Here is a 24985-nt window from a genome sequence, read left to right on the forward strand (position 1 = left end):
AATTTCAAGTAATTTACTTCTTAAGAGGAGATGTCTAGCAAAAGACAAGAATAGGACCTGCTATTTCATGGAATAGTCCTCTAAAATCTGGAGCTTGAATCCTAGCCCCATTCCTTTCCAGATATGTGACTTTAACCTCTCTGTGCCTCTGTCTCCTCATCTGTAAAATGGGTACAAAATTATTACCTACCTCATTGTGTGGTTGTAAAGATCAAATAGAATATTCAGATGTAGTTCTGGCAATGAGTAATATTCAATAGATGTCAATAGTGATGATGCATGGTGTGGTGATGATGCTCTGGGACAGTTCTGCCTGGGGGACTCCAGGAAGGTTTTATAGGAGTGAAATTCTGGAGGAGAGAATGAAGGGGATTCAGGGCATTTCAAGCAGCATGTTTGAAAAATTATAGGGCAGCAAAAGAGCCTACCTAGAGAAGAACAAGCACTTCTCTATGGTTAAATTCATTACATTCTTAATTGTTTTAAGAATTTCTTAAGAGGAGAATGTTACATTAAGAATCACCATGGAAGAGACTGTTGAAAGCACAGTGTTGTATCTTAGCATTGGGAGATCTTACATGTAAGAAAGATGAGAGAGAGGAGCAAAGGCAGTATTCAGAACATTGACTCCTAAATGTGATTGTTTTCTTCCACCTACAATGTTGGAAGTATCAAAGAAGTTGACTTGGTTCTTGTTCCTTGTTTGTCCTCCCCAGAAGGTGACAATGAAACAGCATTAGGTGAGGAAGAGATGTGCAGATACAAGCGGAAGGAAGAGGGAATGACCTATAAGAGCCCCAGATCACGATGAAGCTCCCACAAAGTCTCCACCAACCCAGTGGGTAGTTCTGGGGCAAAGATTGCCCATTATAGAGTCCTTCATTGGGCAGAAATGACAGGTTTTAGTGTTCCCACTGTGCTGGGTCTTTGGCTGAAGGCTGCTGAGAAGAGCATGGCCTCAGCTCAAAAGTTAAGTTGGATATTGAAGATACTTATCAACTGGAGTTTCTCGCTAACTCTGTTTCTGGTAGCTGAACAGGGAAGATCAGAGAAATGCATCTCTATGGATGGATGCCATGGTTCCTTTGATGAAGTATCTCCTAAGAGAGCACCATGAATGGAAGGTGAAAGAAGAGAAGTTAGTAAGCTCCCAGAAGACCTAGTTTCTGACCCCCATTCAACATTAGTTTACTGTCACAGCCTTTTAACTATTGCTGGTTTTAATTTTCTCAGCTAGGAAGGTGAGGAGATTCTGGTTGAAATCTAGAATGCATTTGATTCTAGATAGCAAGAATTCTTAAACAGAAATCCCATGGTAGGAGAAATCCCATGGAATTAAGAACATGAACTGCCTGAATTTGAAATCTGGCTTTAGTTGTGTTATTGTTGTTGTTCCGTTGCTAAGTTGTGTCCAACTCTTTGCAACCCCATGTACTGTAGCACGATACCCAGCTTCTCTGTCCTCCACTGTCTCCCGGAGTTTGCTTAGATTCATGTCCATTGAGTCAGTGATGCTCTCTAACTAGCTCATCCTCTGCCTCCCCCTTCTCCTTTTGCCGTCAGTCTCTCTGCACCAGGGTCTTTTCCAATGAGTCAGCTCTTTGCATCAGATGGCCAAAGTATTAGAGCTTCAGCTTCAACATCAGTCCCTCCAATGAATATTCAGGACTGATTTCCTTTAGGATTGACTGGTGTGATCTCCTTGCAGTCCAAGGGACTCTCAAGAGTCTTCTCCAACATCATAATTCAAAAGCATCAATTCTTTGGCACTCAGCCTTCTTTATGGTCCCTCTCTCACATCCATACATGATTACTGGAAAAACCATAGCTTTGACTCTATGCACCTTTGTCAGCAGAGTGATGTCTCTGCTTTTTAATACGCTGTCTAGCTTTGTCATAGCTTTCCCTCCAAGGAGCAAGCGTCTTTTAATTTCAATGCTGCAGTAGCTGTCTGCAGTGATTTTGGAGCCCAAGAAAATAAAATCTGTCACTGTTTTCACTTTTTCCCCTTCTATTTGCCATACAGTGATAGAAGCAGATGCAACTATCTTAGATTCTTGAATGTTGAGTTTTAAGTCAACTTTTTTCACTCTCCTCTTTTAGTTGTGTAATCTTGGGTGAATTATAAAATCTCTCTGAACCTTGCTTTCCTCATCTTTAGAATGGGAATAATACTGCTGCTGCTGTTGCTAAGTCACCTTGGAGTCGTGTCTGACTCCGTGTGACCCCATAGACGGTAGACCACCAGGCCCCCCCGTCCCTCCCTGGGATTCTCCAGGCAAGAACACTGGAGTGGATTGCCATTTCCTTCTCCAATGCATGAAAGTGAAAAGTGAAAGTGAAGTCACTTAGTCATGTCCGACTCTTCGCGACCCCATGGACTGCAGCCTACCAGGCTCCTCTGTCCATGGGATTTTCCAGGCAAGAGTACTGGAGTGGGTTTCCACTGCCTAGTAGTAACTACCTAATAGGGTTGAAAATCCAAAAAGAAGAGAGCATTTAGAATAGTGCCTGGCACATGGTGAATGAATGCTCAGGAAATGCTAGTTGGAACTCCCATTCCCTGTTTATACATGTTCCCACGTACAGATACTCTTGAAAGGACCCAGACCCTAGAGTGAGAATTTAAGGAGTGAATGAGTCCAGATTAGGCCCAGCAGCAGCTGAGTCTAAGGGAAACTTTAGCTCTGCTTTTTTTTTTTTTTAATCGGTGTAGAAAGTGGTTTTCTTCCAGAGCGCAGTTTGTGATGCTTCTGGATTGTGTAGTAACAAAAGCTTCTCACTCTTTTTCTGATGATTGTTTACAACTCAACAGTTTTTTAAATGGAAGGTTTTAAAAAATTGTTGAGTTCTGCTCTCCTGACCATTTGAAGTCACTGCATCTCAAACAAAATGCTTCAGAAGCCCATAAACACCATTGCTTGTTCTAAACTGCTCAGTTATTAACTGTCTATTCTTTTATTTATTTTTTTTTTTGGATGCTTGGCAACCAGGCTGTCTTTACTGTGGGCATAATGAGATGTCCCCCTTAAGTCAGCCTCACAACTAGGGGATTGGTAGTGGTGGGGGAGGTCTGCTCAATCTCTTCTCAAAGGCGGTCTCCCATACTTTCAGACCTTTGATTGAAGGAAGAGAATGTGCTTGGAGAGTTGATTCCAATAGTAGCAAACCCGAAGAACAAGACTGTTGTTAGTCATAATCATCAAAAAAAGAATTTGCAGAAGGAAGAGCAGTGGATGTTTTTTAATGACTCAAGTGAGGTCTTTCTCATCCCAGCAGTACAACTGAAACTTCATTTTCAAAAGTTGGTGTCCTCACTGTTGGCAAAGGAATGCGGAAGTGGAATTGGTACTATTAGGAGAGTTGGGTATGTGAGAGGGGAGTGCAAAACAATGTATCAAGCCTTGCTCTGAGCCCACAAGTAGCCTCTTTGCCAGGAGATCAGAAATGGGGGCATGTTCACTGTTAAGAGTCACCCCAAAGCCTATCATTGTTTTCAGCAAAATGGTGCATAATTTGCTTCATGTTTCCGTGAGGGTGTTTCATCTTGTTTACTAAAAGAGGAAGCACAGTTGAGGTCCTGTCACCGTTGGGAATCAGTGAGTTTCTTTTCTGTATTCTGCATCTTAAATTACTTTGATATTAAAGAAATGTGACTGTAGACATGAGACAGGAACTGAGCATCCTGTTTGTTTCCCTGAGGCAAAAACCCAAAAAACAGAGAAACAAAAACACAGGACACCATTGCCAAGGAAGAAATAGAAAGCACAGCTGCTGCCCTCTCCGTGGTTTTTTTCCACTAGTTGTTCAGCTCCCTAATTATCCCTAGTTTTTACTTCCTTGTGTTTCAGCACACGTTTCCCCTCTTTCCTATTTGTCTCTTTTACCTCCCATGAGAGCTCCGAGGTGTGACTGTCTCTCTGCTGCTACCCTTTGTCCCCCAAGAGGCATGTGGTGTAGTGGTTAAGCACCCAGTTACCAGAACCCACTTATTAACTGTGTAAATTTAGGCCAGTTGCTTCCCCTCCCTACACCTCATTTCCTCATCTGTAAAAGGGATATTAATAGTGCTATATCACAGGGTGGGTGTAAGGACTCCTTGAGGGAACACGTATAAAACATCTGGAGTCAGTATTGGTTCTTTCTATTATTGTATCCTCTGTCCTTGCCCCTTCTTATAGATCCTGCACTATTCATTATCTGGCAATTTAAAAGAAAAGGATGAGAAAACTCGCTAAGAGAAGTAGAAAGGTGAATGCTGATAGTAGCTTTCAAGCAGGGGGAAAGAGTGTTTAGTTGTCATTAAAGTATAGGAAGGTCCTTTCGAGAATTATAGCATAAGGGTCTAAAACAATCATTTGAGCTTATATAACTCATACAGGAAGATAGGGAGATAGTCTTGATTAAAAAAACCTAGGTTAGGACACCTTGTCTTAAAAAGAAATTTGGACTAAAAATTGATCTTGCATTTTTTACTTCTGTAGGACACAAGCAGAATTTAAAATATACTAATGTGGCCGTGGAAAGGAATAAGAAAGAATGTGTGTGTGTGAGAGAGAGAGAGAGGGTTGTTAAAAAAAAAAAAAAGAGGAAATCAGTCCATTTCCCCACTGTATCTAAGAGCCATTTTCCTAGACTGACAGTCCAATAGCCACTCTGAAATAATTCCCATCCTAAATCATGTGTACTCCATGCTGCTTCAATTTTGGGTCTCCAGATTAGGTGGAAAGAGATGAAATGCATGAATGGACAGAATGATGCTGCCAGCCTCTGGGAAGCTCCTCTCTATGCCATCCAGCCAAGGTCTCAGAGATACATGTGTAGTTAATTGTTTGGCATTATTTATCATGTCAGTAATAAATTACATTTTTTATACTATTTAAAATAGTGGAGAATTTAAAACATATACAAAATAGACTCACAACATGAATCCCCACCTACCCTTACCTTTCTTCAACAATCATCTACTTGGCCAATCCTGTTTCATTTTTGCCCCTACTCACTTCTCCACTTTCCATATGATTTGGAAATCCTAGCTGTCATATCATTTCACCCATAACAATTTCAAAAGTTTCTCAGAAACAAAGATTGGCATACTCTGGCCCATGGATCAACTTCCTGCTTCACAAATACATTTTGTTGTGACACAGCCTCCCCCATTCCTTTACCTGTTTTCTATTGACTGCTTTCCCAGAGACCTGATGGTCCACAAAGCCTAAAATATTTACTGTTTGGCCTTTTTAGAGAAAGCTGGCTGCCCCTGCTCTAAAAGATAAAGACTTTAAAAATGTATCTATAATACCATTATCACACCTCAGAAATGAACAATATACACAGTAACTTAAAATTGTTTAGGAATCTATACCTTTTAAATGTCTTCATATTTGTTATCTCATTTGAATCTCACAACAGCTCTCTGAGATAAAGATGGAAAGCCTTAATGCCATGTAAATCCTTTTTATACATGAAGAAATTTGTAAGCGCAGAGAATTTAAAAGTGCCTTTATCTAAGGTAGGCAGTTAATAAACAATTTGAGTGAGATACTGCCTCTGATATATTGCGGTAAGGCCAGGGGAAACTTGAATTCTGTGGTATGTGAATGATAAATGCCCTGTGTATTTCTCAGTTGTTCCATTTTGAGAGTATTTGACTTGAAGAACCTAGTATGGGATATATATTTCAGACATGACTTGGAGTTAATTTGAGGTGAGTCCGTTTCAAACAGTAAAAATAACAGTTTTTATGTTGAGTGAAAGTTCCCATGGAACCAGTCTCAGTTTGAAGTGCTATAGTGGCATCTGGAGAGAAATCTATGGGTAATCCTATTTCTTAGCATCTTCCTTAGAGAAGAACATGCTGTATTATTTCACAGCCCAAAGAAAAAGGGTGAAATGTGAGGTGTAGAGATTCACTTTAGTTACATGAGTGCTTAGAGTCTAGGGGTGCATTTCAGCTTTGTTTGTCCCATAAAACTGTCTGGGTACAAAATAAAAGCCAGACTTTCTGATGAGAAGTCTGATGGCATTCTTACTGGTTTTGCCCATGAGATTATACTTCATCTTTGAGAAAATTCAAGAGAGAATATCAAAGTGGAAAATGATCACAGAAAGTCCAAACAAACTTCAGAAACTATAAGAAAATTAGTTTCCATTTCACATCACCCAAAGCTCTCTATACAGTTAAAGGTCATCACCAAAACGGTGTCCAGATTGTTTAAACGGAAAGCTTGTTTATGTTTATAGACTTGCTTTCTTTAAAGAAATTGCAAATGTTGTCCTAGTTAGGCAGTTATCTCCTTGAGAGTAGGGACCATTGTTAATTTTTGTATTTCCAAGGTCTAGAACTGGGTCTGGTAGTGAATGGCACTTAATGTAAGTAGTTTTGCATGGTTACATAATGTCAACATCTTTACTTTGGGTGTGAATACAATCATATTTCTGGTAATTGAAAGGAATCTATCCCACCTAAAGAATCACTTTACAGTGGAGAATCTTGACCAACACAGCCTTAACCAAGGGATCAAGATTAACAGGGCCACTGATATCACAGGAATATCAGCATTGGCTGAGTCATGGCCCTCCTGATATCCAGGTCCTGATCCCTGGAACCTGTGACTATGTTATTTGACAGAAAGGACTTTGCAGATTCAGTTGAGATGGGGAGATTATTCTAGATTATCTAGGTGGTCTCAGTGTAATCACGAGAGTCTATAAGAGTGAGGCAAGAAAGATTTGCCTATGGAAGAAGGGAAGGTACTGTGATGATGTAAGCATAGATTGGAGTGATATGGCCACCAGCCAAGGAATGGTGGGAGCCTTTAGAGCCTTCAGAAGGAACCAAACCTGTAAATCTTATTTCAGACTTTCATCCTTCGGAATTGTGAAAGAATACATTTCTATTGTTTTAAGCAAATAAATTCATAGTAATTTGTTATAGGAACAACTAATACATACTCCCTGGTATGATGTGATGAGAAGAACACCTCACTTCTATGCTTTTTCTCCCCCAAATTCATAACCTTAGTCTCAAACTCAAACCCAAATGGAGGAATATTCTACAAAATTCCTGACCAGTACTCTTCAGAAGTGTCAAGGTTAGGAAAAACAGGACTGTCTGAGAAACTGTCACAGAAGAGAGGAAATTAAGGAATCATGGTATATAAATGCAGTGTGGTATCTTGGATTGGGTCATGGAACAGAAAATGACTGGCAGGAAAACTGGTGAAATCTGAATAAAGTCTGTAGTTTAGATAATAGTCATGTGCCCATGCCAATTTCTTAGTTTTATAGATGTTAACAATAGAGGAAGCTTGGGGAAGGGTTTATGGGAACTCTGTACTATGGTGGCAGTTTTTCTATAAACCTAAAGTTACTTCAAAATAAAATGTTTAAAAAAGAATTCATCCCAGCAACATGTTGGTTTGTGAGACATCTATTCGTGGATATAGGCATAACTTAGTGATGTGTTTCAGAGGGCCTGCAGTCTCACTGATTGGGTTCTCCCACAAGAGTTAAAGAGTTAGAAAGAGAGATGGCTGAGGGCAGAGGGGAAGGTGCCACTTTACATTGCCTTAGGTGCCACTGGGTGATACCAATGCCTCAAGTTGTTCTGAAGCATAGGCCGGGGGAAAATGCCCTTTATTTTATGGAGGAGGAATCTATGGCACAGAACAGTTCAGTGGCAAATAATGTTCACTGAATTAATTTGACTTACCCGAGCTCACTTAGCAGATGGGAAAATGGGATATAAGTAATCTAATTTCCAGGTACATGGTGGCTAGTCAAGAAAGTTCAGCTTATTTATAATTTTTAAAAAATACATCTGTTTTATCCAGGTAAGAAAATTTGGTGGCACTGAATAACATGTGGATTTGTCTCCTTAACTTTTCTAGATTTGACCATACTTTGCTTCACACTCTGACTATTCAAGATTCAACTAGTTTATAGTACTTGCCCTTTCTGATATTCTTGTTCTGTTTTCTTTTGTCATTTTGGTGGTCCCTTCATCCATTCTACTTACCAGGTGTTATGTACTATTGTGTAATAAGCTACCATAAAGCAGTGGATTAAAACCAAAAACATTTGCTAACTTACAGTCTCTGTGGATCAAGAATTCAAGAGTGTTGAGACTGGATGGTTCTGGCTTAGAGTATCTCTTGAGATCATAGTCAAGAAGTTGGCTGAGCCTGCAGTCATCTGAAGGCTGGACTGGGGCTGGAGGAACCATTTCCAAAATGACTCACAGAGCTGTGGATGGGAGTCCTCCATTTTTCAGCCTGTGGTCCACTGAGTCTCCTCACAACATGGTGTCTAACTTCCTTCAGAAACAGCGCACAGAGGGAGCTGCAGTGTCCTTTGTCATCTAATCTTGGAAGTTACACACTGTCACTGCTGCCTCACTCTGTTTGTTAGAAGCCAGTCACTGAGTTCAGCTCACATTCAAGGGGAGGGAAACTTATCTCCACCTTTTGAAGCAAACAGTACCAGGAACTGGTGGAATATGTTAAAAACACCATGTGAGGTGTTCTCTCAGCCTTGGGTCTGACTGAGAGTTTGGTCTTCCACTTCCAGGCCTTCCCTGGGCATCAACCTGCAGCTTCATGTGGCTCAAAATGAAACTTGACTCTTTCTTTCAAAAGACTCCCCCCATCTCTCCTAAGTTGCCAAGCACCATGAAAAGTCACAGACTGTTAAGAAAAGAGAAGGGAACTTGAAGTGATCCCAGCATTACAGGATCTGGATATAGTCATCTGTCTCTTTTGTTCCTGCTGCAGCACTAAAATTTGACATCTCTGATTCTTCTCAAGCAAGGGTTGCTACAATCTTTTCAGCAGCTTCTCCATGGTGCTGCCGCAAATATATATTGCAGTCATGTTTGGTACCCACTAACTTTCAGCACATGACTTTTTCCTCAAAGCATAACTTCAGTTGATTCTTGGCGATTTCTCTATACATTTAAACTGTTGTCATTCGACATCCTGGTTCTCAGACAGCCCTCTTAATTATTTACCTCTTTGCTTCCAGACTTCAGCAATTGTTTCCGTTGGCTTTCTTCCTTCCCCTTATTCATATAGTGAACTCAGTATGCCTGAAAGCAGATTCAGCATTTCCCTCCACAATGGCTTCCCCCTTGTTCTTGCTGGACTGAGTCACAAGCCTGAAAAACTCATCATCTTGGGCTTCTCCATTGTCTGTATTCCCTATATTTGTAATGGGATTCTGGCCCCCTGTCTTGTGACAAAAACAACTTGCCTGTCCTGCAGTTTGGGACAGTTCCCAGCCTTATCAGAGATATCAACAACCCCAAATCAGGGATTCTTCATCCAGCTTCCAGTTGGTCCACTTGCTAGTTTCATTCTGAACTTGAAATTCCAGCTTCCTATCTGTTCCCCCTTCCTGCCCTGGTTTCTTAACCTTTTCTGCCAGAGCTCCCTAACCACTAGATCAACACTTTTCAGACTTTAGCGTGCATATGAGTCCTTGGGGAACTTCTTAAAATGCAAAATATGGGGACTTCCCTGGTGGTCCAGTGGCTAAGACTCTGAGCTCCCAACGCAGGAGGCCTGGATTCAATCCTTGCTCAGAGAACTAGATCCCACATGCTATAACTAAGAAGTTTGCATGCTGCAACTAAAGATACCATGTGCCAACTAAGACCAGTGCAGCCAAATATATAAATACATGTTTTAAATGCAGATTATGATTAAGGAAATCTGGGGTAGTACCTGAATTTCTGCATTTCTCATAAGCTCTATGGTGATAACCAGGCTGCTGACTCAAGGCCCATGCTTTGGGTATCAAGGGCCTGTAATAACAATATCCTAAATCTGCTTCCTTGCTCAGCCTCTCCCTCCACAGAGGGAAGGCACAAGGACTGTCATATTGCCATGATCTCTGGGATAGCAGAGAGTTGCAGTCCCTTTGGGACCTCATGAAAAATAGTGATTCTTGGGTTCCATCCCTGGATCTCTGATTCAATAGGTCTGAGGTATGGCCTCAGAATCTGCATTTTTAAGAATCACTCCAGGTAACCTTGATGAAATTTTTTTTTTAATAAAAGAGCCAGTGTTTTACAGCCTAAAGTCCAACCAGAAACCTAAAATGTCAAGTCTTCCCCAGCAGATCCAATCTCCTTTTTCTCATTTATTACTCCCCTGCACAGCTTAGTTCCAAACAGACTCTCTCTCAAACTCAAAGCATCCCTTTCTCTTTACTTGGGTTCCACCTACAAGTTCTACCCACTCTATAATTAATTTACCTTTTCTGTGTACATTCATTGTCAGTCTACCAAGAATACCAGCTATTGGAAGATGCAGTGGTGTGCACATAGCTGGTGGAAAGAGACTTTGTCTCTACTCTCTTTGGTCCCATTGAATCCACCCATCCTACCAAATTCTACCAAGGGACTGTGCCTCTCCCTCATATTTTAAAAAAAAATCCAGTTTTCTGGAAGCATGGAAAATGTGACTCTTTAGCCTGAAATAGAAGTGACACTCCTGCTCCAACACATAAGAAAGGACGCTGAGTCACACTCCTATTCAGAAAGTGGAGTCCCTGAGGATGGGGACTTTGTATTATGTTTGTTCTGTCTCATTTTCATAAGTCATAGGCATCTCATGCTCACCATTAAATAAAAAACTAAGCAAATTTTTAAGTATATTTGGTGATCTGCCAGAAGGTGACACATAATGGCTGGGATGGAGAGTCATTATAGCTAATTAGTTGAAATGACATCAAAATTTTCTAATGAGCTTTTTAAAACAAACTTGCTCCCAGAAAATATTAGGTGTTGAACTTTAATATATCTTCACTTCTAACTATAAGCTTATATGGGAAGAAACACTAAGGTCCCAGTTGGATTTAAGAGGTGAGGTTGGCCCAGCATATGGGATGTCTAAAGAAATCAAAGGAGACAACAACATCCAGGAGTCTTCTTTGTGAACCAGAATATGCCTTTCAGACCAAGCTTCTTAAAAAGAATCCAAGATCCATCACAATGTCGCTCAAACCTGCCTCAGGGTGCTTTTCACACTGTCTTTCCCCACCCCCTCTTCCAATCTGGATGGCCTTTTTGGACTTGGAGTTGTCCCCTGCTCAGTGCCACGTTCTTTCCTTTAAGCCTCCATCCTAGGTGCATACTGTTTTCTCTGTTCAAAGAATTCTGCCAGACACTTAACCTTTAAGATCAAATGTCACTTTCTCTGGAGAAAAGGTAGTTGCTTTATTCTAGGGAGGGGATGGGATCTAAATGTTGTGATTTTTTTTTTAAGAAGCCGGAGTTTATTTCTATTTAAACAATACTCAGCTTTTAACTTTCAGAAGGTTAAAAGGCCCAAAGATGCCCAAGTTTAATATAAGAATATAGCCAGGTTCTGGCTATTGGTACCTTTGTTTCGAAATCCTCAGGATGAGCCCAGGCAGTTCAATGCCTCACCAATTCTTCTAGTCCAAGAGTGGTGAATTTCTCTGAGTTTTGCCATAGTTCCTACAAGGCTGTTCCTATAAGGTTGTCCCTCTAGTAATGAACAAAAACAACGCCAGAAGCAATCATTGTCATTGAGAGGAAGAAAGGTAAAGATCAGAGAAGAAAGCCACCACAGGAATTTCAAGAAGCAGAATTGTTAATATGGTATAGAATGAACAGAAGCATTTGCAGTATCTACGTGTAAACCCTTCTTGAGTTATTCTTTGAAACCAGGTCCTCTAAGTTTGAGTAATTGGGATCATGACGGATCTTATAATAACATGTGCATATGTGCTCAGTCGCTTAGTTATGTCTGACTGTGCGACCCCATGGACCGCAGCCCGCCAGGCTCCTCCATCCATGGGATTCTCCAGGCAAGAATACTGGAGTGAGTAGCCATTCCCTTCTCTAGGGGATCTTCCTGACCCAGGGATCGAACCCGAGTCTACCCATGTCTCCTGCATTACAGGTGGATTCTTTACCACTGAGCCATCTGGGAAACCCATAATAACATGTATCTTCATCTTATTTTTCTCAATCCCTTAGCTCTTACACAGTGCCTGGAAACTGACAAATGTTTGATGTCTTTCAAGTAGATGGAGGACTAGCTGATTCATATGTATGATAGGACCTTTTGCCTATCACAAAAACAGTCTCTTTCAATCACAGTGATAATAATAATTATAATAATAGCAGCTGATATTACTTGAGCACTTACTATGTGCCAAATTCTATGAAGTCTTAACATGGATAATTTCATTTAACTTCACAAATTATCCCCACTTTACAGATGAGAAACTTAAGAGATGTTTAAGACGCCAAGTGACTAGTCTAACTTGCCAAGGTAATGAGTGAAGGAGCCAGGACTTAAGCACAGAGTCCATGTATAGCATTATTAACCTCTGTTGCCAAAAGCTCATCAATACCATTAGGCTCATGGTTGTTGACTGATTACTGGTGCTATTGATCTCCACTGAGAAGCTCTCCACACTCTGGGCGTGTAGCATCAGATTCTACTACTGGCTGAGAGGAGCAAAAGCCCTTGGGTTTATAGAAGAAACATGGCAGCTACCTTGGTTTTGTAACCTGTCTTTGGAAATTTCCATGACAACACACTTGGAGGCTTTCTTAGTGGGCCCCGGCATGGTGATGAGTCAAGCTTCTTTATGAATCCTAAAAAATCAAACTTTTGGTGACAGTACCTGCTAGTAACTGGCTTCCTGCGATGTATCTGGAAGAGCTGGCTGCACATAAGTCTTAAAGATTCACCCTTGTAATATATTTATACATTGTTGCTAAAGATCAAAGTTGACATCTAATAGTACCTCCTCAATAAAGCCTTTCCTGGCACATGTTAACTCTAAGTTATTCTTTCCACTCCCCCAATCCTCAGGATGTTATCTGCAACTCCTTCACAGTTCATTTCCCACTCAGAGCTTATGAGGAAATTTGCTATAAATGCAGCAAACATTAATTAAAAATTGCAAATAGCTGCATCAGAATGCCAATTCATGTATTTTTTAGATCCAATGAGAAAATACCCATTCTTCTGGCTTTTGATTTTTTTCTCCCTGGTAAAGGGAGCAGGAATGTCCTGGCCGACCTACAGGACAGAGCCTGTGTGTGTCCTTTCTATTTTTCCCAGATGTCAGGTGCTGAAGGTTTAAGGCAGGAGTCCTGTGCGTTTGCCCTCAGAAACGATCCCCGTTCAAATAGGCAGCAGGAAGGCTGCATAGGACCACTCACGTGTGGACGCCCTGCGCATCTGTGTGCCGTTTGATTCAGGGACAGACCTCATTTTATAGCAAGCTTAACATGTTAGATTCTAATGTATTGGAAAAGATGAGAGAATGGGCTGTGAATCTGGATATGGAAAATCTTTCTAGTATCAGAAGGATTTCCAGTGCTTTGCAGAGTGCCGGCAACACTTAGGAAATACCTACCAGAGGTGCTGTGTCTGAAAAGAGAAGCCCAAATTTACCTGCTAAAGTTGTCGACTAGGATCCGCAGACTGCTGTGCAAGTCTCATCTGGGCAGAGCAGGCAGCTGGGCAGTGAGTGAAGTGTCCAGCAGGGGGCTGGCATTGTCTGTCTGTAAGTAGCCCTGGTTCCTCTTCAGAGCCTCTGCTCAGCAGAGCTGCCGTTTGCTGGTGAAGTTGGTGACGTATAAAGCATTCCCGCCTATAGCATTTGAGGCTTTTTCAGTGCAGTTTTTTTCTACCCACTTTAAACCTTCAGGTTCTAAAAATCAGGAAAGACAGCAAATGCCGTGTGAAAATAGCAGGCCCAAAGTTCTTAGTAAACTGCAGCCAGGGAGACTCGGACTAGACTGGAGGTAAAAGGTGTTGGTACAGAGTGGGTCTGATTCTAAGCCTTTTGAAGGCTGAGTTTTTGTATTTGTTTTGTTGTTAACTTACTCAATTTAGAGATGTAGTATACTGGTCATGTAAAGAGCAGAGCAGCACCAGCATCAAAATAGTGCCAGACAGTTTTGAATGCCACAGTATCTATATTTTTATTCAAGAAGATAAAGAGCCCAGCATAGATTCTGTCCTCATCTTTACCCAACTGCAAAGTCAAAAGTTAAGAAACAGCATCTCACGGCACTTTTTAGGTAGGAAGGAATCCAGAGGATGGCTCTGAATGACTGTTTGCTTCTGAACTTGGAAGTGGACCGTTTCGTGCACTGCAACATTTCTAATCATAGTGTGGAGCTCCCCATGAATGATGGCTGGTTCCACCCAGGGATCCTCTATGTCATCCCTGCAGTTTATGGAGTCATCATTCTGATAGGCCTCGTTGGCAACATCACCCTGATCAAGATCTTCTGTACTGTGAAGTCCATGAGAAACGTGCCGAACCTGTTCATCTCCAGCCTGGCTTTGGGAGACCTGCTCCTCCTGGTAACCTGTGCGCCCGTGGATGCCAGCAGGTACCTGGCTGACAAATGGCTGTTTGGCAGGATTGGCTGCAAACTGATCCCCTTTATCCAGCTTACCTCGGTGGGGGTGTCTGTCTTCACACTCACGGCTCTCTCGGCAGACAGGTAAGTCCTGGAGGACAGTGACATTCTCTCCGAGGGTGGTAGATGCCTCAGTAGATGAGCTACCACATTGGGAGAGATGGGGCTGTTTGTGCACAGGGAAGTTCTTCTCAAACTCCAGTTCCCTTCCGGGCATGTTTCTATGCTAGGGATTACTTCTTGAGTTTGATACATTGGTTTAAGAAAGAAAAGTCAGTGCATGGTGGGGGAAAAGGGGGAAAGAAATCTCTGAGAATAAGATTGAGGTGCATTTTCTGGAGACAATTGATTTAGCCTTGCCTCTTCCTAACTTCTTGTTCCCTGCAAAATTAATTGACTGATGAGAAAAAAAAAAAATCACACCTAATAGAGTTTAAACCCCAGGCAAATGTTTCTTGGAAGCAAAGTCTTCAAAGAACAGAAAAGTCCCACTGCATTTCCTCATTAAACATTCTTTCAGAAATAACCAAGAGGAGAAAACAAGCAGCATTTCCTTGAAAACCATTCTCTTCAGACAGTTTAATGTTTCTCACAGCTGATATTGTATTTGGTTCTCTGGAACTGAACAGTTTGTGTGCTGGTTTTTCTAAATATCTCTTAAGTGAAATCAAGCATTATTAGGATTTTTTATTCATGAGAAAGCTCCATTCAAAGTTGATTTCAGATTTTAGTATATTTATTGACATACTTCCATATGTAATACCTTTAGGGCTTTTTTTTGGCGGGGGAGTGGGTAGGGAATCCAGTACAATGTTTTATTCTGGGAAATATACATACTTGTGAACTGCGTTTCTTGTGTGAACATAGTGCTTAAAAATTCACATTTATCCATTCTTAAACATTCATATTCATTCTTTAAGCATTTATCAGATGTCTGTCACATAAAAAACCCTTGCTTGAAATAACCAGTCAGGAAATATCTGCAGGTTCACATAAATTGCTGAGCACATCTTATATACTTCTGGGCTCTAGAACTTGGACACAGTAATGGGTAGGCTCCAGACACATAGTTGACCATATGGTCAAATTAAGAAAAACTGGTGCAAGGAACCAGAAATAATCAATTTTTATTTTAAAGTCTACTGTATGTTGTGGTGTTAAAGATACATAGGGATGTAAGAGTGTACCGAGAAAGGCATAGAAGCAGCTCTTGAAAATGTAGACCCTGAAGAAAATGTCCCACATTTTAATACATATGGTGCTGGATTCTCACTTTGTAGAGGAACAAACAGTCCCCAGGTGATCTGGCTTTGTGAAGTAATGAACAAATAAAGATAGTGCTATCAGTATTTGTAGACATGTGTTTATAGTTAGCTGCCTGAAGTACACTGCTCAGTACACACAACTTTTTCACAGACTGGAAAACAATAGCCCAAGAATGAGGTTTACACACGGCACCCACTGGACAGGGTTTTTCACTTCCCACCACTCACCCTCAGCTTGCTGTAACCCTGAACACGTGCCCGCCAGGGCCTCATGACCACAGGCAGTCTCACTGTTGGGCCAGGGAAGGCAAACTGTGGAGTGGCATCAGGTCAGTGGCTTGTTACCAGTGGCCAAGGGTACCTCAGGATGACGATCATTTTCATGATGGGAAGTGAGATGAGATTTTGGTTTCTGGGTTGGTGAATGCAGTGCTACAGCTAGTGTTTCCTGTCTTCCTAGGGTGGAATCGGGAATGGGGGGAGAGGAAAGTGAGGGCGTGCAACAAAAGATACAGCTGCAGGGAACTCTTCCCCAGGGTTTCAAAGCAGACCAAATTCACCATCAGCAGAAAGGCTCTCTCAAAAGCTGGGCTGCACCATTAAGTTTACAGTTACTGCATGTCTTTTCCAAATTCAGAAATTACTTGTAAGCTTACATATAACTAACTTTTTGTGTTTTGCTGAGGCTTAAAAAAACTGACAGATTACCTATATCACAAGTAGTGCTTGTGACCAACTTCAACAAGAATCAGTATTGAGCTACCTAAAATGTACGACTGTACTTATCTATGTATCTCATCTTTAACATATATATATGGAATCTAGAAAAATGGTACACATGAACCTATCTCCAGGGCAGGAATAGAGACAGAGACATAGAACGGACATGTGGACACAGGGTGGGAAAACGACCATGGGATGAATTGGGAAAATAGCAGTGACATGTATGCACTACCATGTGTATAACAGATAGGTAGTGGGGACCTGCTATAAAGCAGACGAAGCTCAGCTCAGTACTCTGTGATAACCTGGAAGGGTGGGGAAGGAGGCAGGTCCAACAAGGAGGGAATATATGTATACATATAGCTGATTCACTTCATTGTACAGCAGAAACTAATATAGCATTGTAAAGCAATTATACTCCAATAAAAAAATAAAAAAGAAAAGCTATTGGAGTTTTATAACAACCTCTTAAGGTTGGCAAGGAAATATACATACATACACAATATCTATATTTTTTCTTGTCAACAAAGTTAATCTATACAGTAAACTGAACAAGTATGGAGCTCAATATTTTTCATATATTCTATATAACAATATAACCACCACCCATATAAAGATATAGAACAATTCCAGCACCCTAGGAGTTTCTTTTATGTCCCTTTACAGTTAATCCTCACCCTTGAAGACAGGCAATCATTATTCTGAGTTCAATTACCATGTATTATTTTTGCCAGTTCTTTAATCTTATGTAAATAGAATCATACTTCTTAATGCTTATCATTATGTCAGGAATAGTCATCCACATTGGTGCAGATAGCAATGGTTTATTCTTTTCAGTTGTTGTGTAGTGTTCCATTGTATGAATATACCTCAATTAATTTATTCACCTTAATACTGATGGATATTGGATTGTTTCCAGTTCGGGGTTGATAATAATCTGCTCTGAGTATTCTTATTCATGCCTGTTGGGCAATATAAGTGAGTATATGCCTGAGAGAGGAATTGCTGGATCATAGGGGGCAGGTATTTCGTAAATATTGTCAAAGAGTTTTCCAAAGTGGTAGTCTGTATCTGATGGGTTGGTTAAAGGGTGAACCAGAAGACCCTCCAAACTGGGTAATCACTGCAGTCACTGGGAGCTTAAAAATATGCAGATTCTTAGTTCCCATCATAAATCTCCTGACTCAGCATGGATGCTTATCAGCCCACTTTGAGTTGACCACATATGCAAGTACTCATCCCAGCCTCCCTTCTTCAGCTTTTCCTCCCCAGGTGAATTTGTCTTTGTTTATATGAAAAGCAAAGCATTTTTTCTGGAAACGTTTATAGTGGGGCATGAAAGGGAGACTTTAAGGCAGTCCCAGGATTCTGCGTTTCACACCACTGACCAACTGCAGATTTACATTCAAGCCCCTTCCCTATTGGTCCTGCTCCCCACCATGCTGTCCTCCCCTCCTCACATACATTGACATGCTCATACATGGTCGTTACACCGACAGGTTCCTGGCTCTGCTTCCTTGCTCATGCTGTATCACTCCCATTCTCCAGAATGCTTTCTCCTTTCCTAATTAGAAGACCCTTCTCCCCATCTCATGTGATGCATGAAAGTGGAATAGGCATCAAGAGCCCTACATTTTCGTTTCCTACCATTACTACACATATAAAGGAATTAGACCAAGTCCCTTAACTCTCTGACCTTAGTTGGATCATCTCTAGTATAATAGGCTTGAGCTAGATTATTTCTAAGGTCCTTCCAAATTTTAATCATGATTTTTATCTGTCATCTTGCCCATCACTTGGATTCTGGCTCAAGCCTGCATCTTAAAGCCCTAAGTTGGACTGTTCTGGCCCAGATTTTTGACCCTCTTCTAAACATGAGGCTTATTATCTAAGACATGAATTATCTCGTGATGCCTTTCATCTTACTGTTTTGAAGCATTAGTCATTTGTCATTTTTTACTCTCTCATCTATTCATTACTTTGACTTTGTAAACAACATACTATTAAGAGTGTTAAGTATGATTAATCATCTGAAAGCATACTCTTAAAAACATGTCACTCCACCACTTATTTCTTCTCTATTCCTCTCTATTAAGCTCTCGTTATTTGGGCAAATGAGAGAAAATCTATTCTTTGTGAATCAGGAAATCACAAAGGGATACAGTGGGTAGATGGGTAGATGGATGGATGGATGGAAAGACAGATGGGTGGACAGATGAGTGGATAGGCAGATGGATAGATAGATGATTGGAGAGATAGGTGAATGGTTGGGATGGATGGATATATTTTTTACATACTGGTCTTTCCTACAAGATGTCCATCTCTGTACTAGGTGCCTCAGTATTATATAAGTGAATTTTTAAACCTAACAGGAAAAGGGTAAGGAGAGTTTGTGTTTTCTTTTCTAGCATAAGTGCAAAGAATAAAGCTGAATTTAAGGTTAATAGCATTTCTATTATATTCCCAAGTTATATTGTTTCTGCTTCAGTATTGTTACTCAGTTTTATTTCCACTAGAATGGGGCTGACAGAATAAATCCCAAGGACTGATGTGCTCCGTCGTAATGTGATCCTTCTTTGATTCCATGAAAAAGAGCTTTTCTAAGTTTTTCCCACCCTTGTGATTTGGAATGTGTAAGTGCAAGCTTTTTGAAGTGCAGATTCTTTTAAATCATTGCAAGGAATTTATGAGCTAATGTAGATAATGTAGCTTTCAGCCTTTCTTGCCATCTAGAGCTGCATAGCCAACATGGGAGCCACTAACCACATGTGGTTATTTAGATTTAATTTTTTATTATTGTTTTTTTAGCTGTGCCACATGGCTTGTGGGATCTCAGTTCCCCAACCAGGGATTGAACCTGGGCCACAGCAGTGAAAGCCTGGAATCCTAACCACTAAGCCATCAGGGAACTCTCAAGATTTGATTTAAATAAAACTAAAAATTCAATCCCTGGTCAAACCAGCCACATGTCAAGTGCTCAGTGCCACACGTGATTCTACTGGACAGCACAGATACAGAACATTTTGATCATTGGAGAAAGTTCTGTTGGACAAAAACACAGAGGAGCATTCACTGTGTGCCTTGGGGTCCAGATCTCTTTCCCAGGATTCATGTTAGCTGCTCTCGTTCATTGAGGGTATCAGGAATTCCTCAGGCATATATCAAATGCCTCCAAGCTGCATGGGCTCTTCCTGTCTATAAAATATCTTCTATTGGAAGATACTCAAAGATGAAGAGGAAAGAATACAGGCAACCCAATACAATCACCAGTCACAGGCTTGGGGAATTCAGGCATCCCACTGATGAGGTTTTGAGACTTTCTGAAGAATACCTATGGGATTCACTTCCCTGGTATGTGCTGTGAACTTCTGATCCTTCCATTCTCTTTTGCCAGGTCCTCTTCCATCTACCAGCCTATCTTTTTACCTTATCTCAAAACTCACCAGAGCAAACACTGCTCTAGCTACACTCTTATCACCTCCTACACCTGCCACCTGACTTCTCTGCTCTTTAACTTCACTTCCCCCTGCCTGATGACTAGGCTTTTCCCTCCATCTAGCCAAATGCTACCAGTCTTTCAAGGCACAATTCAAGCCCTTCTCTTTTATGAAGCATTCCCCTTTTGCTTTCATTGATTTTGTTTTTCCCCCTTCCTAAGAGGCTTTCGCCTGTACTGTTCATTAAATATCGAATTTATCCTACCTTGTATTACTGGGTCCTTTTTTTATTAGTATTAATTTATTTTTTTATTGAAGGATAATTGCTTTACAGAAATTTGCTGTTTTCTGCCAAACCTCAACATGAATCAGCCATAGGTATACATATATCCCCTCCCTTTTGAACCTCCCTCCCATCTCCCTCCCCATCCCATCCCTCTAGGTTGATACAGAGCCCCTGTTTGAGTTTCTTGAGCCACACAGCAAATTCCTGTGGTCCATCTATTTTACATATGGTAATGTAAGTTTCCATATTACTCTTGATGTGTTTTTTACTTCCTTCGTCCTATGGGAAGTTCCATGGGGTCTATACCTGCTACAACACCAAGGCCCACCTTCCATCTAATAAGAGGACAGTACCTACAGCTTGGTTGATGTTTGAGCAGCGACACGACAATAAAGTGCAGCAGCTACAAGTTCATACCCTTATAAATGGTGTTCTGAGGCTCAGTTTCCAACACTGGGGGAATTTCCACACATCCAACAAGCAATGTTCTGAGAATTCAACTCAATTCTGACACGATCAAACCAGAGACAGCGTTGGATTCCACACATTGATGGTTCAGTCCTATAAGACTGTACCACCCACCACTCCCATTTTGGATGCCAGTCACAAACCTGTACTTCTGACCAACTGCCTAAAAATCAGAGGTCCCCATGACACCCTGTCCTCAGGTTCCATTAATTGGCTAGAATGACTCACAGAACTGGGAAAGACATGTTATTTACTAAATCACCAGTTTATTGTAAAAGGATATCATACTTTTATCCTTAGGAACAGCCAGGTGGAAGAGATACAGAGGGCAAGGTATGAAGAAAGGGATCTTCCATGCCCTCTCCAGGCACCACAAACCCTGCATCTCTGCATGTTTTCTAACCCAAGAACTCTCTGATTCAGAGAGTTCCTGTCCTTTTTTAAAAAGGTATTTATTTTTAATTGGAGGATAATTGTTTTACAACACTGTGTTGGTTTCTGCCGTACAACACGGTGAATCAGCTGTAAGTATACATATGTCCTCGCCCCTCCACCCCCCACCCCATCCCATACCTCCAGGTTGTCAGAATATCAGATTGAGCTCCCTGCATCACACAGCAAATTCCCATTAGCTATCTATTTTACATATGGTAATGTACATGTTTCAGGGCTACTTTCTCAATTTGTCCCACCCTCTCCTTCTCTCGCTGTGTCCACAAGTGTGTTCTCTATGTCTGCATCTCTGTTCCTGCCCTGCAAATAGGTTCACCATTACCATCTTTCTAGGTTTCATATATATGCGTTAATATACAATATTTGTTTTTCTATTTCTGACTTACTTCACTCTATATATCAGGCTTTTTAGGTTCATCCACCTCACTAGAACTGGCTCAAATTCATTCCTTTTTATAACTGAGTAATATTCTATTGTACCAAAGTTATGTATGTAAATTTGTACCAAATTTATTTATCCATTCATCTGTCGACAGACATCTGGTTTGCTTCCGTGTCATAGCTATTGTAAATAGTGCTGCAATGAACATGGGGATACATGTATCATTTTGAATTCTGGTTTTCTTAGGCTATATGCCCAGTAGAGGGATTGTTAGGTCATATGGTATTTTTATTTCTAGTTTTTTAAGGAATCTCCATAGTGATTGCATCAAAAAATATGGAACTGTTGGTGGGAATGCATACTAGTACAGCCACTATGGAAAACAGTGTGGAGATTTCTTTAAAAACTGGAAATAGAACTGCCATATGACCCAGCAATCCCACTTTTGGGCATACACACTGAGGAAACCAGATCTGAAAGAGACACGTGCACCCCAATGTTCATTGCAGCACTGTTTATAATAGCCAGGACATGGAAGCAGCCTAGATGCCCATCAGCAGATGAATTGATAAGGAAGGTGTGGTACATATACACCATGGAATATTACTCAGCTGTTAAAAAGAATTCATGTGAATCAGTTCTAATGAGATGGATGAAACTGGAGCCCATTATACAGAGTGAAGTAAGCCAGAAAGATAAAGAACATTACAGCATACTAACACATATATATGGAATTTAGAAAGATGGTAATGATAACCCTATATGCAAAACAGAAAAAGAGACACAGATGTACGGAACAGACTTTTGAACTCTGTGGGAGAAGGTGAGGGTGGGATGTTTCAAAAGAACAGCATGTATATTATCTAGGGTGAAACAGATCACCAGCCCAGGTGGGATGCATGAGTCAAGTGCTCGGGCCTGGTGCACTGGGAGGACCCAGAGGAGTCGGGTGGAGAAGGATGTGGGAGGGGGGATCGGGATGGGGAATACGTGTGACTCTATGGCTGATTCATATCAATGTATGACAAAACCCACTGAAAAAATTAAAAATTAAAAATTAAAAAAAATAATAATAAATAAAAAAATATGGAACACGTCATGAATTCACATATCATCCTTGGGCAGGAGCCATGCTAATCTCTGTATTGTTCTAATTTTAGTATATATGCTGCTTAAGTGAGCACTGTCCTTTTGGATTTTTATGCAGGCTTCATTACACAGGCATGATTAATTAAACCATTGACCATTGACAGCTGATTCAACATACAGCTTCTCTCCAGAGGTCTAGAGCTGGGACTGAAAGTTCCAGCCTTCTAATCAAGCCTAGAATCACTTGGAAACCAGCCCGCATCCTTAGCTGCTTTCCAAAAGTCATCTTATTAACATAACAAAAGACACCTTTATCACTCTCAGCACACTTAGGAAATTCCAAGGGTTTTAGGAGTGTTAGCCAAGGACTAGAGGAAAACCAAATGCATATGAGAAATATATTTTGGTTGTCTGAATGACCAAATATGTATTTCTTATAAATCACAATATCTTACCTTGTTTGACACAGAGACCAAAAGAGGTGCTGGAATTTGGCCTTGTCATAACAAGTTCAAGTTGAAGCACACTAGAACCCTGCTTCCACATTCCAGGTCCCAGTGCCTTCAGGGAAACTGAAAAAACCATCAAGACAAAGTCTGATTCCATTTCCCTTCTCTGGACACTGGGAGTTACTGATCTCAAACCTTGCTATTCTGAGGGAAGATGTCCTGAGTGATTTCAAGTTGGTCCCCTTCTGAGGGGATCACCCCAGTGATTACAGAGCTCCTCTACTGTTCTAGAGGCCCAGCTTCACTGATTCCCAGGGGATTGGCCGTTTCTCAAAAGGGAGGACAATTTAATCTCTTGTAAGCATCTTTCCTAGAAAGTCTCTGTTGGAGGAGTTTACATGAGTCACCAGTCCAAAACTTCTATAGAGTATGATTTTTCTGAAGCATATGCTGCCTCTCCTGAAGGAAACTCGGTTCGTGCCTCCCCACAGTGAGGGATCTGTCACAGCTGCTGGCTGGGGGAGTGCTCAGACGGCAGCGGCAAGGGAAGAGTGTGTGTGTGTTGAGGGGGGTGGTTCCCAGCAAGACTCTTTGAGTTGGAGTGCTGTGGAAATAAGGGCAGCAAAGAACTCTGACCTTGTCTCTCACACAGTATCTTTTAAAGTCATAGACCTTTATATGATTAATTATCATTTCTGGCAACTTAAAATGCATGGAGGCAAAAAAAAAAAAAAGGCGCATACTTAATCAAGAAACATAGAGTATAGACTGAAAGGGCTCCCTGGTGAGGTTTTTTGAACTGTGCTTGTCAATACCGCCTTTTGAAAATAGACTAAATTTGCATTTTTGCACTTGTAAATCCTCCTGATGTGTGGGGTTTGCATAAATTCTCTCTTAATTAAATACATGGTTTGCAGAATAAAAGAAAAAATTTTTCTCCATTCCTTTTTCTACTTCCCTGTAGTAGATCAAGGGATCTTGTTTATTATAATCATCTTTGAAATTCTGATTATTAAGTATTATATTAATATCTGGTATTTGCTGTGACATGAAGTGATTTGCCTAGAAACCAGTAAGAGATTGCAGATTCATTTTACATATTAAATGTCTCCTTCTGTAGGAGGTCTTCATCGATCACTCAGTCTAAAGGAATGACTAACACTTTATTCCATCATCCAGTTTCTTCTTTCAGGTTGATTGAGGTGTAGCTTATATACAGTAAAATTTTAAGTGTGCATTCTATGAATTTTGACAAACTTACACAGTCATATAACCACCACCAGCACAATCACCTGCTTCCCAGATGGTGCTAGTGGTAAAGAACCTGCCTGCCAATGCAGAAGATATAAGAAATGCAAGTTTGATCCCTGGATCAGGAATATCCCCTGGAGGAGGGCAGGCAACCCACTCCAGTATTCTTGCCTGGAGAATCCCATGGACAGAGGAGCCTGGCGGGCTACAGTCCATAGGGTCGCAGAGTCGAACATGACTGAAGCGACTTAGCACGCATGCACAGCACCATCAAGATATAGAACATTTCCATCAGCGCCCAATTCTTTTATGTCTCTTTGTAGTCTATACTCTTCCTCCACCCAGGAGGGGATTTTTTTCCCCAGATCCAACCTTTGTTTAGTTTATAACCTCCCTTACACACTAAGTTGTTCTTACAGAAAATAAAGCTCCTAGAAAAAGGAAAGAAAGAAAACAAAGCTCCTGGCAGCCACTGATCTTTTCCAAAATATCATATGAATGACATCATACAGTGTGTAAGCTGTTTGAGTCTGGCTTCTTTCAATTCATGTTGTCGCATGTACCAGTAATCTCTTCCTTTCTGTTGCTGGGTAGTAGTCTATCGTGTGGCTAGACTGCAGTTTGTTTATTCATTCTTCAGTAAATGGGTATTAGATTTGTTTTCAGTTTGGGTGATTATAAATCAAACTGTCACAAACATTCACATACAGTTTTTGTATGGATATATATCTTCATTTTTCTTGGGTAAATATCATCC

At 40.8% G+C, this 24985-nt stretch overlaps 1 protein-coding gene and 1 non-coding gene across 3 annotated transcripts in view; one reads left to right on the top strand and one right to left on the bottom strand.

Annotated features, from left to right (window-relative positions):
- GRPR (gastrin releasing peptide receptor) overlaps nucleotides 1-24985 on the top strand; it is a 231346-nt gene that overhangs the window by 177124 nt on the left and 29237 nt on the right. The window contains exon 2 of one of the 2 annotated variants that reach the window (XM_065915132.1): nucleotides 14233-14509. In XM_065915132.1, the coding sequence (XP_065771204.1) occupies nucleotides 14233-14509 (277 nt within the window). Of the gene's footprint in view, nucleotides 1-13923; nucleotides 14510-24985 lie in introns of those variants that run through there. The other variant, XM_065915131.1, reaches the window with a different exon arrangement.
- On the bottom strand, nucleotides 22520-22623 carry LOC136154896 (U6 spliceosomal RNA). Its single transcript, XR_010660599.1, has one exon. It is a non-coding gene; the product is annotated as a U6 spliceosomal RNA (small nuclear RNA).

This window comes from Muntiacus reevesi, chromosome X (genome assembly GCF_963930625.1).
Source record: "Muntiacus reevesi chromosome X, mMunRee1.1, whole genome shotgun sequence".
In the NCBI taxonomy this organism is placed as follows: domain Eukaryota; kingdom Metazoa; phylum Chordata; class Mammalia; order Artiodactyla; family Cervidae; genus Muntiacus; species Muntiacus reevesi.